The 15,887-nt window shown below is 39.5% G+C and overlaps 1 protein-coding gene across 3 annotated transcripts in view; it reads right to left on the reverse strand.

Moving 5' to 3' along the window:
- Positions 1-4,565: 4,565 nt before the first annotated feature.
- CALCR (calcitonin receptor) overlaps positions 4,566-15,887 on the reverse strand; it is a 160,845-nt gene continuing 149,523 nt past the window's right edge. For all 3 annotated transcript variants that reach the window (XM_027639417.1, XM_027639418.1, XM_027639419.1), the window contains 2 exons: positions 13,579-13,620; positions 4,566-7,854 (listed from right to left, as the gene is read on the reverse strand). In XM_027639417.1, coding sequence (XP_027495218.1) covers positions 7,633-7,854; positions 13,579-13,620 — 264 coding nt within the window. In that variant the 3' untranslated portion in view covers positions 4,566-7,632. The remainder of the gene's footprint in view (positions 7,855-13,578; positions 13,621-15,887) is intronic.

The raw sequence follows: 15,887 nt of genomic DNA on the forward strand, positions 1-15,887 counted from the left end.
CTGCATCTGCTGCATTAGGAAATGTCAGAGCAAGGCTTAACTACTGCATTGTTTTCTCTAGCATTGCTCTCTCATCAACCTCCCCAGATCTTTGGGGGAATGACCTAAAAAGACAACAGCAGCCCCCACGTGTTTGCAGCTCCTGTAGGGGACATGGGTGTTACAGGGGCAGTACCAAGCATCCCCTTCCTGATCCATCCATAGCCATTAAGGCTGGTAAAACAGGATCTGTAAAGGATGAAATTCATGCTCCCACAGAGCTCAAGCAGCTGATGCTTTTGATTTCAGTAAGGTTGAGATTTCACTCACAGCAAGGTTTAGCTTATGTACAGCACGCAGCAACAGAACAATTGGTTTACAATCAGAAACATACGTGTGGTGTAGAAAATCATCAGTGTATTTTTATGGCATAAAAACACATTACACAGTAAATACTAAAATAGACAATTAATTTCTTGGCTTATAGGAAACTCAGGGTTAATTCAATTATAACCGTGTTTTCATTTGTATCAATCATGAACTATGAATTTTTGGTTTGTGTCTGTGCCTCAGATTTGCCAACATGGGAAGTCTTCCTACATTTTGAAGCCTTTTCCATTTTGTGAACCATGCATTTCAAGCATCATCCAACAAAATTTAATTGCATAAAACTTTCCTGCCATGTGCATATAGTAATATTCTATCTAGATATGAATTACAAAAAAAAAAGCAACCAAAAACTTTTATATACACATGGAATTGCTTAAATTATACCCAGATTTTTTGTATATGTTTTTATTACTGAAGGTGTGTTGCTAATTTATAAAGACTGTATATGCTGAGCATAAAATGTATTTATTTAATTTCTTTGTCCTGATTGCATTAATTTCTCTTGCTGACATGCACTGGTAACTGGTTGGTAACTGATGCACCATTCTGCATTCAGGAGTGTTAGTACTTGTGTAATGTAAAACAAATGGCTGAAAAACAGGGACCTTTGCTCATGATATCCTGATGTATAAGAAAAACTGATACGAAGGACTTCCACATGAGCTTTAGTTAGGATGGAGAAATATGACCTGTTTTTTGGGTATTTTTGGCATTTACCAAAACTTGAGAAGTCATGATGAACTATTCATCATGTATATGGCAGTGCCTGTGTAGATGATGGCACATCTGGAGTGACCCGTTGTCCTTCACTTTCTCACTAACAATGACTTCCCAAGAAGTCTGCTATAAGGAAGAAATTTCACGGCACAGGAATAAAATGAAAAATCATTCCAATCCCTCCTTTCAAAATTGAAGGTTACCTTGTGTTGGCTACACTTGCACCATAATTCCCGTGAAGACTCTTAACGGCTGCCAGGTCAAAGCTGCAGCCTCTCCAGAGAGGCATCTCTCTTCTGCTGCTGGAGAGGCAATCATGAGCATGGTGGCTCGGTCCTTTGGTGTTAAATATTTGCTATATACCAAAAGACAATAAAAGAGCTCATAGAAGAAAAAAGCCTGTAGTATAAAATAATTCAATAAGAAAAACCTTTTCTTAAGATATTTCCTCTTCAATTGTTCTGGGCCTGAACTTGATAAACCTGCCCACACAATCTCCAGCAAGCAGTATATGGGCTCTGACCATTTATAGAGCGACAATCATTATAGGCAGCTATTTTATGCACCTTTTTTCCCCGTGGAAGCATATAGTGGTGATGCTGTCTCTGAACCTGAGATACAGCTTCTTTCTTCATGGACCTTATTTCACAGATTTTTTAAATTGTGCAGAAGTCTCTCCCACCCCAGAAGGAATGTTAATTGCGATGCTATTATATACCTAGAGGGTTTATTAATTAAAATCTTGCTTGCACACACACACTGCAGTGGTCAGTGGGAAGAGCTGTACATCTCCATGTGTACCAATCATCTCCCAGAAAAACCTATCCAGATAACATGGTTCTGATCAGCTTCATGCCACCATCTGGACTGAGACACTTCAACTTTGTTTGCTCAAAACTAAAGAAATAACTAGGAGGTAAGAGAGGAGAGTAGGATACAAGGGGTTTCCATCTCTCAGGTTTTTCTATGTGGTCAGCATGGACTCCGAGAGCCTTTTTCATTCCTTTTATTTTGATCTTCTGGAAGCTGTTATATGCTAAGCATTTAACATAAGCAACTATTTATCTCTTTACCTATAACAATGAAAATATATGTTAATGGCCAAGTAACTTGTGAAGTTTGTCCAATACATGTAGCATATGCATGGTGCTAGTAGACATCAAACATTTCTCAACCCCCCCCCCCCCAGGAAAATATAAAAAATAGTATCTTGCCACCTTAAACAGTCTATATTCAGCATAATACAGATGAACTGGGATTTTGATGTTAAATATGAAGGTGAGACTGTATTACACCAAGTATTTTCAGTGTTTGTTAGATATTTAGATAACCTCTGAAATCAGAGAGGGAGAAATCCTGCCCTTAGCCACACTGCTGAAGTCAGTGAGAATTACTGCTGTATTACCCAAGGTAAAATGAAATAAAAGGCTTTCATACCAAGGAGCTGCCTGATCTAAGGTCAGTCTTCTCCACAATAGTAGGTCTTATGCTGGTGAGATAAATGAGGTTATCTGTTGGAGAGCAGACATGCAGCTGGGAAAGAGATTATTCCTGCTCACCTCCCTGTCAGCCCTTTTCATCAGCTTAGCCCTGGTTGAGCAAGCTGAGAAATGCGGTGTAGCCAACGCTTCTTGGCCAAGTCATTCCCATCGTGAACACATCTGGTATGGAGTGGGCAGATCGGTGACCCATGGGGTCCTCAGAAAGCATTAAGGTAGTTAAGGGAGGCTACATACCTTCTCTGCCCCACAGCCTCTTCCACTCCTCACTTTGGATTTGTGCATTTTGTGGGGGATGATGGGTCACTTTCTACCTGAGCACAGTTCTTATAACAACTCATTGTAAAAATATATATAATATAATTCATATGTATATATGTACTTATGCTATCTAGAATTGCCAGATGGTTGCTTTTTTGGTGCCTTTTATCTGACATTCGACTTCTTAAGATTTTTTTCTTTTCTTCAAATGACAGGATTGCATTCTGTCAAAAATAGAAAGATAATGTTACTCTGCTTCTAAAGATACTTGATCTGCATGCTCAGACTTTTATCCTTAATTTAGCTTTAAATCTGCACCTACCATTTCCATAATTCCAGTGGGTAGTAGATGCAAACTGTAAAGGAAAAATGTTTCTGCTGAAAGTGTGTAGGATGCACAGACTGGGAAGTAAACGCTTCTTATGGTGGCGATACTGAGGTGGAGAGAAATGCAAAGCAGATGAGGGAAGGAGCTGTATCTATTTGACCATTTTATGCAAACCAACATCACTAGCACTTGGGAATGGAGGAGTTCCATGTAGTCACACATCTGCACATTTCACATTACACAAAGTAACCTCCTGTGGTGTGGTCACTTCTCAAAGTTGCATTTGCTTACAGCGAGAGAAGAGGGACCAGATTATTAAAATTAGTGCAGACATCCGATGTCCTTTAAAAATTGACTGCAGATAGTTGGTTTCTTTTTAAGATAGGCTTGGGAGGTCCTGAAATTGGATTATAAAGAAAATCTTAAGTGCCATTTAATGAGAGGTAAGTACCTTCCTGCCCCAGCAGAGCACAGTGCCCATCTCTGCTGCTACAAAATCATAGAAAATAAGTTTTGATAGGAATTTGGCAGGTCATCTAAATGATCTGTCTGCCAATGCAAGTGAGCCAGGCCTAAATCATCCCCAATGCTGTCTGTGGCAATTTGTGTTTCATGAGGCTCATATATAACATCCCTGTTAGTCATCTTACCATGCTGCTTTCTTCTGCAGCAGAGTATGACATGCTCAGTAATGGTAACCTTCTCACCACTTGATTTGACTGGTTAAAACAGCTCTCCTTCATTAGGATAAGGGGGACATACTGTTCTATATTTGAGATGATGAGAATTCCTTTATTTTCTCAATGATGCTCTAAATACTCAATAAAGGGATGCTTAAATATAGATTTGGGATCCATCTATATGAAAAATTCTGTACTGCACAGAAACATCTGCGGGTCATGAAAAGGGTACTTTGAACTTAAATCTTACAGGTTAATTACTACAGCTGGCACAGAACTACAGGTGTCAAAACATTGGTGTAATTTCTGGCACCATTCTAAATCTCAGGGCTTGCTAGGGACTTAAATTTCACTAGATAGTTGACTAAGGAGCTGATCATGTTCTTCTTCCTGAGGTATGCCAAGCTGGAGGTCTAACTTTCCCTCACTGCTGGCCAATGACATTTTTTCCCCCCTCCATGTGGCAGCACTGGGTCCAAATTGCACAGTTGGGCTCAGATCTTCTATGCTGCCAGAGGGCAGACAGGGAATGTTTCATACACTACAGAGTCTCATTGGCTTGGGATCAACTACTGTATCAATACAAATATTTTTTAGGTCACAAATCCTGATATTTTTGAGCAGTGATCAAATAACTGCACATATTTAGCTTCATGAAGACACATCAGGATTTTAAAATTCGAAGCAGTGGAAATGTAGGTACCTTCACATTGTTAGTATTTCGGACTTGCATCTTTGAAAATCTGCTCAGATTTTATTTATTGAGACTAGCAAAGTATGGGAGAAAATAAATTCACCATATTTGCATGGTTGTTTTTAACCCAAAACAAAGTTATTGTGCTACATGAGTGCTCTGTAATGTTTTAATTAAGGTAGCATTATTCCTAAGAGTTTTAATACAGATAAAGTTGTCTGTTTTACCTTTGTTGCTTTTTTATTTTAGCTAAAATATATTTATTAAGTAAATGAAATAAAAACCACATTCCATGCCACAACAAATCTTTTAATTTGTGCTGTGTTTCTGTACCCTGTAAAGAATAACAACCAGCATCTTCCTGATAGATTTTGTTGCTCAAACAAAGCAACCACTTCTGCTGGAGCAAATTTTCAGTCAACTGGGTTTTCATGTGTTGGGTGTGGTGTGGTGTTTGAGAGGAAACAAATACTGCAGAGGTGATTAATGTAAGGTTGTTTTCCTCTTAAAATACACCTTGCATTCACGCATTCAGGTGTCAGCTCCTTCCCTACTTTTTGATACAATGATATATTATGCATTTCTGCTGTTCTTGTGAAATGTATTAGAGTCAAACCACCCTACTGTCATAATTGTAATTACTGAGGTTGTATCAGGAATCCTAATATTACTGTCACTAGTGTACGGTACTATTTATAAAGCAGAGAATGAAATGTACCTTATGAGTGCAATGAAAACATTTCAAACCATCTGGAGATGAGGAAAATAGCATTTCCCATCAGAAAGTATTTTGATAAGAAATTACTCAGTAAATACCTTCAAAACTCAGCCTTTCCTACAAAGCCCAAGGGTGATGACAACCCTAAACTCAGTGTGTATGTGAGACCAAAGCTTCAGTGGCTGCAAATCATCATCCCTCCACTGAAACCAAAGCTTCCAAAAAGACTGCTGCAACCACACTGAAGCTCTGAGACCCTAAACCTCAGATTCTGACTTTTCAGAGCACTCTACTAAACAAAGCAAGAAACTCTTAATAATGAAGAAAGAACACAATCATTATAATGGCAAAGCATTTCCATTTTGTACATCCACAGGAACATAACAGTGAAACAACTTGCACTTACATGTTGTAAACATGTACATCATTAAAACCAACATGTTCATTATTAAACTCTTAATATTATGCACACTTCTTTTACAATCAGCTTATTTGTATCTTTAGAAACCAGGAATGCCTTCTGGAGCACTCCCAGGAAATGTGGTGTGTCCCAAAGCAGTTCAGAAATACAGCGTTCATAGCACAGCCACTTTACTGTCTTTAACAACTGACTCCTCCGCTTCCTGCTGTTCACTGGTGAAAACAGAAATAACAATGCGAGAAATACTGTTGTCTGAAAAAATAACTATCTTCGTATTTCTTGAAGTCTGAAAAATAGGTATGTGGTTGGAACAAAATACACATGAAGGTATTTTTTTGTAAGTGTTCCACTGGATTAACCATGTGATGATCTGCAAGACAGCTTGTTCCCCAGCTCCTCTCTCTCGTTCCACGGTCGCAGAGCCAGGAGCTCATTCCTCACACTGGGAAGTGTTGGTAGTGCACAGAGCTTGTGTGCGTGTGCTGGTGGCAAAAATGGAGTAACCCTCTTCTCTGCAAGGCATTGCCTCTTGTATGGGTAGTGGGAATTCAGTCCCCTCTCTCAGTGCTGGGTTTACACCTATCCCTCATGAACTCATTCCTGGGAGAGACTTTTCCAGCAAGTTGGTGACTCATGTAGGTAGTCATGTACATTGTCCCTCCATTTAATATCTACAAATTAAGGGTAAAGCAAGGAAAAACAGTCTGGTTGGACACAACATTTAAAAATTGTTTCAAAACACTATGAACGAATTGGTCTCCTGTTTTTGGGGTCTACAACAAACTGTATTGCATAAGTCATTCCCAAACACTGAAAAGAGTTGTTCACCACTCACTGAAGTTAGCAGGTTTGTCTGCTAATTTCAACAGAATCTGAAATAGGTTATTAAGGTTTTTGGCAGGACTATCTAATGATTAGAAACTCAGGGGAGCAATCAAATTCTAAAAATAGATGCGTCCTGTGCTAAGACATTAGTCTCTCATTTCTTACATGGCATCTTTACTGTCATGATCACAATTTTATAACAGAGACAAACATTCATCTAACATTAACCTCAGAAAGTCCATTAAATAAAACTGTAATTTCCAAACAAATTTCACAAAAAACTGTGCCTTAATGATGAGTTTCTGGGCAAAGTAATAGACTCACAATTTTTCCTATAAATAAATATTCTTGAACTCTCGGTATTGTTAAACAAAAACTATTTTGAGATGCCTTCAGGATTTGTGTGATGTGGCCTGAAGAACTGATCTGTTTCTCTGAGGGTGTTTGAGATCTTGGTATGCAATGACTATTTCACCTTTATTTGCTTTATGCACCTGCTAATGGGATGAAAATATTCTGGGTATCCTTTGGGGTTGGTAACATTTTGGGGCATCCTTTGGAAATCATCAAGATTTCAATACTTTGGAGTGACTTCCTGCTGTTTGTATATTTGATTTGTCTTGCAATGTGCAAAATCTTTGAAGCAGTCATCAAGCTCATTAAAAGGGAAAAATAAAAGACTCTAAGCCAGTTACATCTTGTGAAAGTTGGTAGTTTAAAAACTAGTGTTAAAGAAAAGTAGAGAAAACAAAAAGTGCTGAAAGTTTCCAATTGCCACATTCTTTCTTTCCTGTTTGCTATGGGCTGCCTGCGGTTGTCACGAATGTTGGGTGGTCACTTTATATGGCTGGTATCAGGAGGTGTGGAGATTGCACAGCCTGGCGGGCAAGTCCATGTTCACTCCCTGCTGCAGCGCACAGGAAGAAATACTATTTCCAGGTCTGCATCAGACTCCCTCAAATCATTGCTGTCAGAGGCTGATGTGGTTTGAATATGATGTGTCCTTCCACCTGGGCCTGCACTCTGACACAGCATCTTGGATTTCCACACTCCCACCCTTCTCCCCACTTTGTTCACAGGCAGAACATGAAACAATGTGTTTGCAATGGCTGGTACTGAGCTAGGTAGATGTCTCTCCAGACTTTAATGCAACGAGTTCAGAGTCCTCTACATATCTTCCATTTAGCTGTTCATTGTTGGAATCATGGTGATACAGGTAAACGGGGACCTCTGTGATTGATGTTGCCGTGTAGGAGGTAGATCGTGTGGAACAGTGCTCGCGGCGCCTTTGGCCCCACTGGGTTTTGTACTGTGTCCATTGCCTCTTCAAAGCTCCTTGGACCTGTTAAAGAAACACACACTTACAGTGAGGCATAATGTAAACCCCTGGAACTGTAGAACTTTTAAAATAAGAAAAGGGAAAGGGAGGGGAAAGGAGGGGAGAGAAGGGAAAAGGAAAAGGAAAGGAAAAGGAAAGGAAAATGGAAGGAAAAGGAAAAGCTCTAGGTCTGATTTCATCAGGTTCAGTCTGCCTCTCTCCTCCTGTCTTCTCCAGAAGCAGTTGTTCAGCTCTTGGCCTTAACTCTTTCCCTGCCTACCTTATGGCAGCAATAAGAGTTTCTGCAGTTGTTGCTGCTTGTGAAGAGAAGGTATAAGTCAGCTCATCCTATAAATGTGGAACAGATTGCTGCATGGGAACAGAGCAGGATGCTGTAGTAGAAGAGGGAAGAGGAAGAAGGAATGGGGATTAAAACCTATCTGATGCTGCAGCCCCTGGAATGCCTAATGCATTGTGATATCTGAAGAAACTTAGTTTTGAGTAAAACTGGCCATGAATGTCAAAGTGTAAGTACTTCTAGAGCTTGTCAGGACTAATTTGTAGAAAGAAAGACTTGGAGTATTAGTAGAGCTAAATAGAGATTTTGTCCTGATAAGTTAAGAACACGTTCTATTCTTGCAAAATATATAATTCGTCAAAGCCTGTTGCATGGCAGAGAATTTCAACCTTTGAACATTCATCTGCTAGGAATAAAATATTTTATTCATCTTTTACATTAACAGTGATGTTATACATGTCACTAAGATATGATTTAAGCTGCTGAGTCCTGCCAGGGAAAATGAAGCCCTTCTCCAGATGTATGTTCAGGGTGCTGGCTCTTGGTAATGCTAAGATATGAGCAAGAAGTGGGAAAATATTGGGTTTTTTGTTTAGATCAGTGATTCCAAACACAATGTGAGAATAGAATCAGTTTGATGTAATAATCTGGTGTAGCAACACCCTCCTCCAGAGGTAGGCAGGTGCAGGTGAGGCATTGTGATGACAAGAATCCTAGAGTTTCTGTGCTCCTGCTGAGGTGGGCACTGTTTGTCATTTGGAGAATGTATGGCTATTTACTTTCTCCTAACAAATAAAGAAAAGAAAACAAATGGCTGAATGCAGATTAATTAGATATCGAGCATGGGAAAGGCCTATGGTCACAACGGCACTTTAACTGGGGGGAGTGTGAGCAAAGTTTACTATGCCAATACTGAGAATTAAAGTGAAATGGCTGCATGTGGTGATGTTTTATATCACACCATCACCAAAGTTTATTAGTAGAAAGTTACTGGGTGAAACAGTAATGCAGTTTTAGTACTTGATACAGAAATATTACACACAAGGTAAAATCTGTAAAGAGTTTAGTCACTTTAAAATTGCCTTTTGATGAATATTGTAGCTTAGTTACTCCAGAAGCTATGGGGAGGGACTGAAAGAAGAAGTCTTCAGATGTACTAAGACAGTGACTTTCCCCATATCACACTGGGGTAGTGGCTTGGCTAGACCATAACCATGTCTGTACAGAGCAGCTCTGCCTGCCTGCAGCCACCTCTCCAACACCACCACCATGGTCACTAGCACCATCAGCCACTGTGGGTGGACTTCTGGCCTTCTCTGCCCCACGTTGACTGTGTTTGCACTTTTTCCATTCAGATTAATCTCAGCATCTTTACTAAAGGCAGCAAAAACATGCTCTTAGAGCTCTTCTGATCCTCTTCTAGCCCCCTTCCCCTGGCCCCTGCACAGACCCCAAGGCTTTGATCACTCTTGCATGGGGAGAAGAGCTGCTGTGCAGGTGATGAGCTCCTGATAAGCTCCCAAACTGCCTTCAGCTGAACTGGAATCTGACAGGCCACTGGGACAATCATAGGTCTGGAGATGTTAGCATAGTTAACTGAAGAGGGAAGAACAACGTCCCTGAGTGTTACAAAGCCTGTTGTGAGAAGCTTATAATTTTTTCTTAGAAGGGAGTGATGCTTAAATTGTCTATATGGCCAGGGAGAGAACAGGCACATCCCTTCCTGTTCAGCCTATGATTAGAAATGCCATTATATAGGTTTAAAAGGCTCTATAGAGAAGTGAGAGCACAAGGTCAAAGCAGCTGTGTTTTTGTTCTCTGCTGAACCACTCACCTGTGCAAGGATTTGGCCGCAAATGGATAATGGATTGTACAAGCTGCTACACTTGAGCAAAACCTGTTAATCTAGATTTCTGCTATGATTCCAAGGATCTCAGATGATCATAACTCAGTGCCAAACAAAACCATTCAGGTATGGATTTTAAATACGTAAGCAGCATTACTGAAAGTCACATGCACAGCCACAATGTATTAATAACTGAGGAGGTGCCTGGGGACAGGAGGCGCAGGGCAGTGCCTGCGATGTTTTCTGCTGTGATAGCAGATGAAAGAAAGTAAAAACTAAAACAATGAAGAGCTCGAGCTTATTTACTCTGCTATTCCAGACTTTAAAGGTTTTTCTGTTCTTCATTAGCCATTCACGCCTCATTGACACGTAAGATACATGGCTGGTTTTTCCCCAAACTGACTTTCCATTTTGTTGTCCAGCCTTACAGCCTAGAAGCATTCCTAGGCTTGGAAATGTGGTCTGGTGAGTAGACTATTGCAGAGACTTCGTATCATCTGTCCAACACTGTTGTTGTTGGACAGAGAAACTACAGTTCTGTTGGATACAAAGATTTTATATGAAAATGCACAAGAAGATCTATCATTTTAAAAGTCCCAACCAGATCTTTTGTTTATGTGTTCTTCCACATGAATGCAGGCATTGGTACAGCTTCTTATTACTATTTTTACATTTCTTTCTATAGATGGGCTTATGGAACTAAAGTGAGATTAGTGAGGTAGTAGGCGATGAATGCACTGTAAAACACTGTCAGGTGGTTCTGAGTTTAGCACTGTTTGTCCTGGCTAAGCTTCATGTGTTTCAGTCTTGAAGTTAAATACTCCAGCAGGAAAAAGTAAATCCCAGATTATATACAGGCTTTTTGTAGTACTAAAATTAATCTCCTTGCCCCACACTGAATTTCCTCGTGAGAAGTAATTTTGACCTCAATGGCAGCAGATGTATGCAGCAGCTCGGAAACAATCTTCTATCATGATTAAAGACCAGATTGTGGCTTTGGTCTGTATTCTGCTGCACACAGCAAGACTGGGGGGAGTCAGCTGAGTTCACTTGGCCAAACTCAGATCAGCACTCCCTTTGGAAGGATATAATATCAGCTCGGCATTAGTCTGTTATTGCTATTCTACAGATTTTGTGCCTTATATATCTACAGATTGGGTAACTGCAGGAATGAGAGGAAGGGGATCACAATCCTTTCATCCTCTCTTGGTAAAGTCCAGCCTAGCCACTCTAGTGCATAGGCCTTCCTCGATGTTTATTGGAGATGTGCTGATGCAAGCACCAAACTGTCTTGAGTCTGTCTTAGAGAGGTGTCATCACTGACTCTCTGGTCACTTTAATGGGAAATTTTAAAGAAAGCTTCCCTTATTGTCTAGTAAATAAAATTTCCTATAAGAAAACAATGACAGGATTTCTCAGAATTCCTGCCATTGGGAGTTGCCTGAAACAGATACGATTTTAAAAATGGGTGTAATGTTGAAAAGTACCCAAGCACCAACAAAATCACTCTCAACATGTCTGGGAAACCTGAATCCTCATGGCCATTTCTTCTTATTGCCTGACACTTGGTCATGTTTCTGATCAGCTGCTCCACCAAGGAATCATTAACTGTACATATTGGCAAGCAGATACTTGAGATATATTCATTATTGCATAACTTCAGAATTGTATTCCTGGAGCTGTAAAGGTGAATATGCTCTTCTGACACTGTAGCATTGCCAAAAGTACTTTGGAATTAGAGCTAGCTGATGAAACTAAGAAATAAACAGTCTTTAAGGCTCTTCATGTTTTCAGTGCCTTTTATTGCTGCCTTTCCTCTTTTTTAGCACTGGTACAGCCCTTAATTTAGACACAAATCCATGTTTTCTCATTAGAGTTGGAGAATTACGGAGTAAACAACCTTTTACAATAAAGCTATAAAACAAGAAAATTTGTTCTGCAAAATTTAATCTGAAAAAAAAATGGAAGGTGATGCTGTGAGAATGAAGGTGGCGATGTTCAAGACCAGGATTTTGGTGCAAAACTTTGGAGGCCAGTGCAGGCATACTGGAGCACTGCTTGTACATAGCTATGCAGTCATTCCTACAGGGAAAGGATGCTTCAAAAACTGCCTGACTGGTCTCTACTTTCTTCATGCCAGGTACCCCCTACCAGGGAGAATCAGAAGTTTTTCTGTGTTTCCAGGCCATGGAGACTGGACTGTGCCCGCAAGTGATGACAGTAAGGGAGAAGGAGAAAGGTGATAGTAGCCTGCAGATCCTGGGGACAGAAATGTCACAGAAAAAGAGTTGTACATCTCTTCAAATTTGTTTAGTTGGATGCATGAAACCGTGAACTTTTGTAGCATGATCTTTACAGCTACCATTTCATGTTAGGTTTCAGGATTGGTAGTTGCTCACATTTTGCCGTTCTCTTTCATGTTTCCTGAGAAGCCATGCCACAGAACTACAATGGGAGGCCTCTCACCTTTTCTACTCTTGAGTTTCTCTGTACATTTACACAGGGAGCCAGACACAAGCAAATCTACAGAGATGTCGACAGCTTGTGGCAGAATTTAATATTCTCTGCTATCCTGAAAGTTATCAAAGCAGCCAGTAGCACCTTAGCAACAACATAATTTACTTCAAGTCTCTATCAAAACATAAGTGTGGTCACATCATTACTTGGAATTTGCTACTTTCTAATAATATACAGGGATAAACAGGAGCACAAATATCTGTCTAGATTGACATACTGAGCGTTAGCATCACAAAGTTTATTCTGTGTCTAATTCATCTGGTCTGGATTGAAAATGATCTTTTTAATGGAATTCCTAACTTTGCTAAGATATATGATGTTTTATTTTGCTACACTTGAATGCTCCTGATGTATTGAAAAAGATTTTTTTTGCCAACCATCTTTGAAAAATGGTTTGCTGTAGGAATTTAAATGGTTCTTGACATATTCTTACCTGCTATTTTTTGTAAAAAAAAAAAAAGTTAGTGAAGTGGACCTAAAAGCCACTGTAGGTGTATATACATATATATGCTCTAGTTGTAAGAGAATGGGAGAGATCATTGCCTTAAGGACTTTTATTTCTCAATTACTACACAAGAAACATTGACTGTAAAAAGACCAGTGCTAATCCTCGAAGGAGTGAAAGTAATTGCACTCCTTCAGCTCTGGCAGTGCTACCAGGGATGGCCTCTGCCATGGCTCTGGGCCTGAATGCAGCACTGGGTTCTCCAGGACAGACCCCTGAAGGTCCCCATTGTTTACTGTGGTCCTTCCCGTTATTTTCAGGCAGGAAGGGGAGTAGAGCATTTTTCTCCTTTACTTAGACCTCCACATCAAACTGCAGATGGTAGGGGAGAGTCTCATGCCTGTATCTCATTAGGTGCCATCTGCTTTGTAATGGTAATACACCTGATTCATCTGCTCAGAGACATTCAAGTCACACTCTGCACAGAGCTTTCAAAAACACACACAGCTGCTTGTCTATAGAGTAAAAGCAGCTTCGTGTAGTTTCAAAATTTGTGGTGTGACATGCTTCACATCTGCATTAATGAACAATAGAGTGACTATTTTTCAAGTTCTGGTAATTTTCTGTATTTCACATACTTACCTCACCATTGAAGAAGCAGAATATAGTAGCCACAAGTAAACCCTAAGAGAAAGGAAAAGAAGAGTTTAGGAATCAGAACATGTAAAATTCTTTAGTGCAATTTGGAAATTTGGACTTGATGGATACAAAATAAAAACATTAGTCCATTTCCTCTGCATCACAGACACTGCCCATCTTTCACAGTTATGCCATTAAAGGGATTTTTGTCTTTTTATCCTATTTTACCATTTTCTTCTGTATTATTAGCATTTATAGATTATCTGTTTTGTCTATGAAGTTATTTATATACAAGAGATGTAGAGAAGGAAAATTAAATGATTTGTAAGATAGAGATATTTTGCTTACAGCTGAGAATCACACTGCCACTGATTTTTCTGAAGAGATGGCAGAGGAATTGTGGCCTATATGCTGCCACTGACTCATCAGAGTGCAGCTATCCAGTTAGAAGTGTCAGCCATGGAGAATCCAGCTGTGCCAGGAAGGCTATAAATTGAATTGTATGTCAGGATAAGTCAACTTGTATGTTGGGCATCACAATGCACAGAGAGGATGTGAAAAGAAGTGTAAGTGGTCAGAAAAAGGAAAAAACACACAAAACGGATGAGTTACAAGGAAGGGGAGCAGAAAAAAAAAAAAAAGAAAGAGACTGTAGATCATAGCTTAGTCCTTAATAGCTTCAAATTAATTTAATCATCACCACAGTTGTTCAGATAATATTTCACCACTGCTACAAGATTAAGCAGGGCCAAGGCAGGAGTATGAGATGAGAAAGCGTGAAATTAATAAAAGAGAAAATTCTTGCACAGAGAATCTGCCATTCAGGATTAGGTAGTTACACTGGTCCATGTCCTAACTTCACTCGCTCTTATTAAAATAGCATTACATAGTATCACTGGGAGCCAAATGCCTTCATTTTAAATTACTTAAAGCAGTTATTATAAGCTAAATGTACAGCAGGGTGTGAAATTGAGGGGAAAACTGCAATGCAGTTTGTGTTCCCAAGGGCTGCTTTGAAGAGCTTTACATCTCTATCTTTTTTATAAAACCTTAATTTAACTGATTACCAGTTAAACTGTAGCTAATGTTTTGTAAAATGTCTTGGACTCTCAAATGTATATTTTGGACCACAAACATAGGATAAGCAATAACTGTTTTAACAAAATGCCTATGTATTAAAGATATACAGTCTGGTTTGAACATGTGCTGACCATCTCAATTTTGACAACTATTTTACTAAAATAGATTTTCCTGATGCAGAATTTGTAACTTGGCATAACTTCAAATATCAACGTAGAAAAGCATGTAGAAGAAGGACAAAGGGTAGGTATAGTGAGAAAATTTTTTTTCATGTTTTGACAAAACACTATTCTCAAAGAACTCAAATGCCAGCCTACAATAAGCAGTGCACATCAGTTTGTCCATAAGCTTTGGTCTGAGAAGCACCAAAATGTTACTCTTCTAAAGCAGGAGTTTGTCAGATCAGACATCCTCAAATGAAAATTTTTGCAAGGGGAGAAATTGCGTCATTTTTTGCTATCCTGCACTGATGCTCTTCGTGCTGTGTGCACTGCAGTGATGTGCAGAGTCTTGCAGAACACCTGCTGTTGAACTGCATGGTTCAGCATGGGTCTCACTATTTTGCTAAACGTTTTTACTAACAGCAGTCAGTCGTAATGGCAAATGATCTCCTCTGGGAGCAGGGATGCTCGATGGACAGTCCACAGGAGGCATGGCAGACACAAAAGCCAGCAGGACAAGAGAAAGAAGTGGAGAAGTTTTTTCCGAGTCTGTTCTTCAGTGAGAGTGTTTAAGGAGAATTTGGGAACTGCAGTTCACCTAAAGACAGAAATTGAACTAGAACTATTGAAGTGAAGCCATTTTCCATTTCAGTTCCTGTATGGTATTTGAATTCCTCTGTCACATCCTGCAATTGCTCTACTTTTCTTCTGTTCGAGAGTGTAGTTCCCTTAACTAGTGTCTTCTCCAAACAATTTCTGACAGAAGAGCTAAAGAGGAAGCTGTGGTGATGCTCTATATCCCCTTCAGTTGTTCTTCTAGTTTAGAGTGAACTGAAAATACACCTGGTTCCTTGTTGTTTTGAAACTATGCATATTGTACATGTTCTGGCTGAAGAAATTACCTTCTCTAGTCTGTCCCATATATGTTTCATTGCTTTTCGTCCACCTGCCATGACCCTCTGGGCTCCATCATCAATATTTCTATCTATTTCTATTTCTATTTCTATTTCTATTTCTATTTCTATTTCTATTTCTATTTCTATTTCTATTTCTATTTCTATTTCTATTTCT

The sequence above is a fragment of the Corapipo altera genome, unplaced genomic scaffold, assembly GCF_003945725.1.
Source record: "Corapipo altera isolate COAL_440 unplaced genomic scaffold, ASM394572v1 44, whole genome shotgun sequence".
In the NCBI taxonomy this organism is placed as follows: Eukaryota; Metazoa; Chordata; class Aves; order Passeriformes; family Pipridae; genus Corapipo; species Corapipo altera.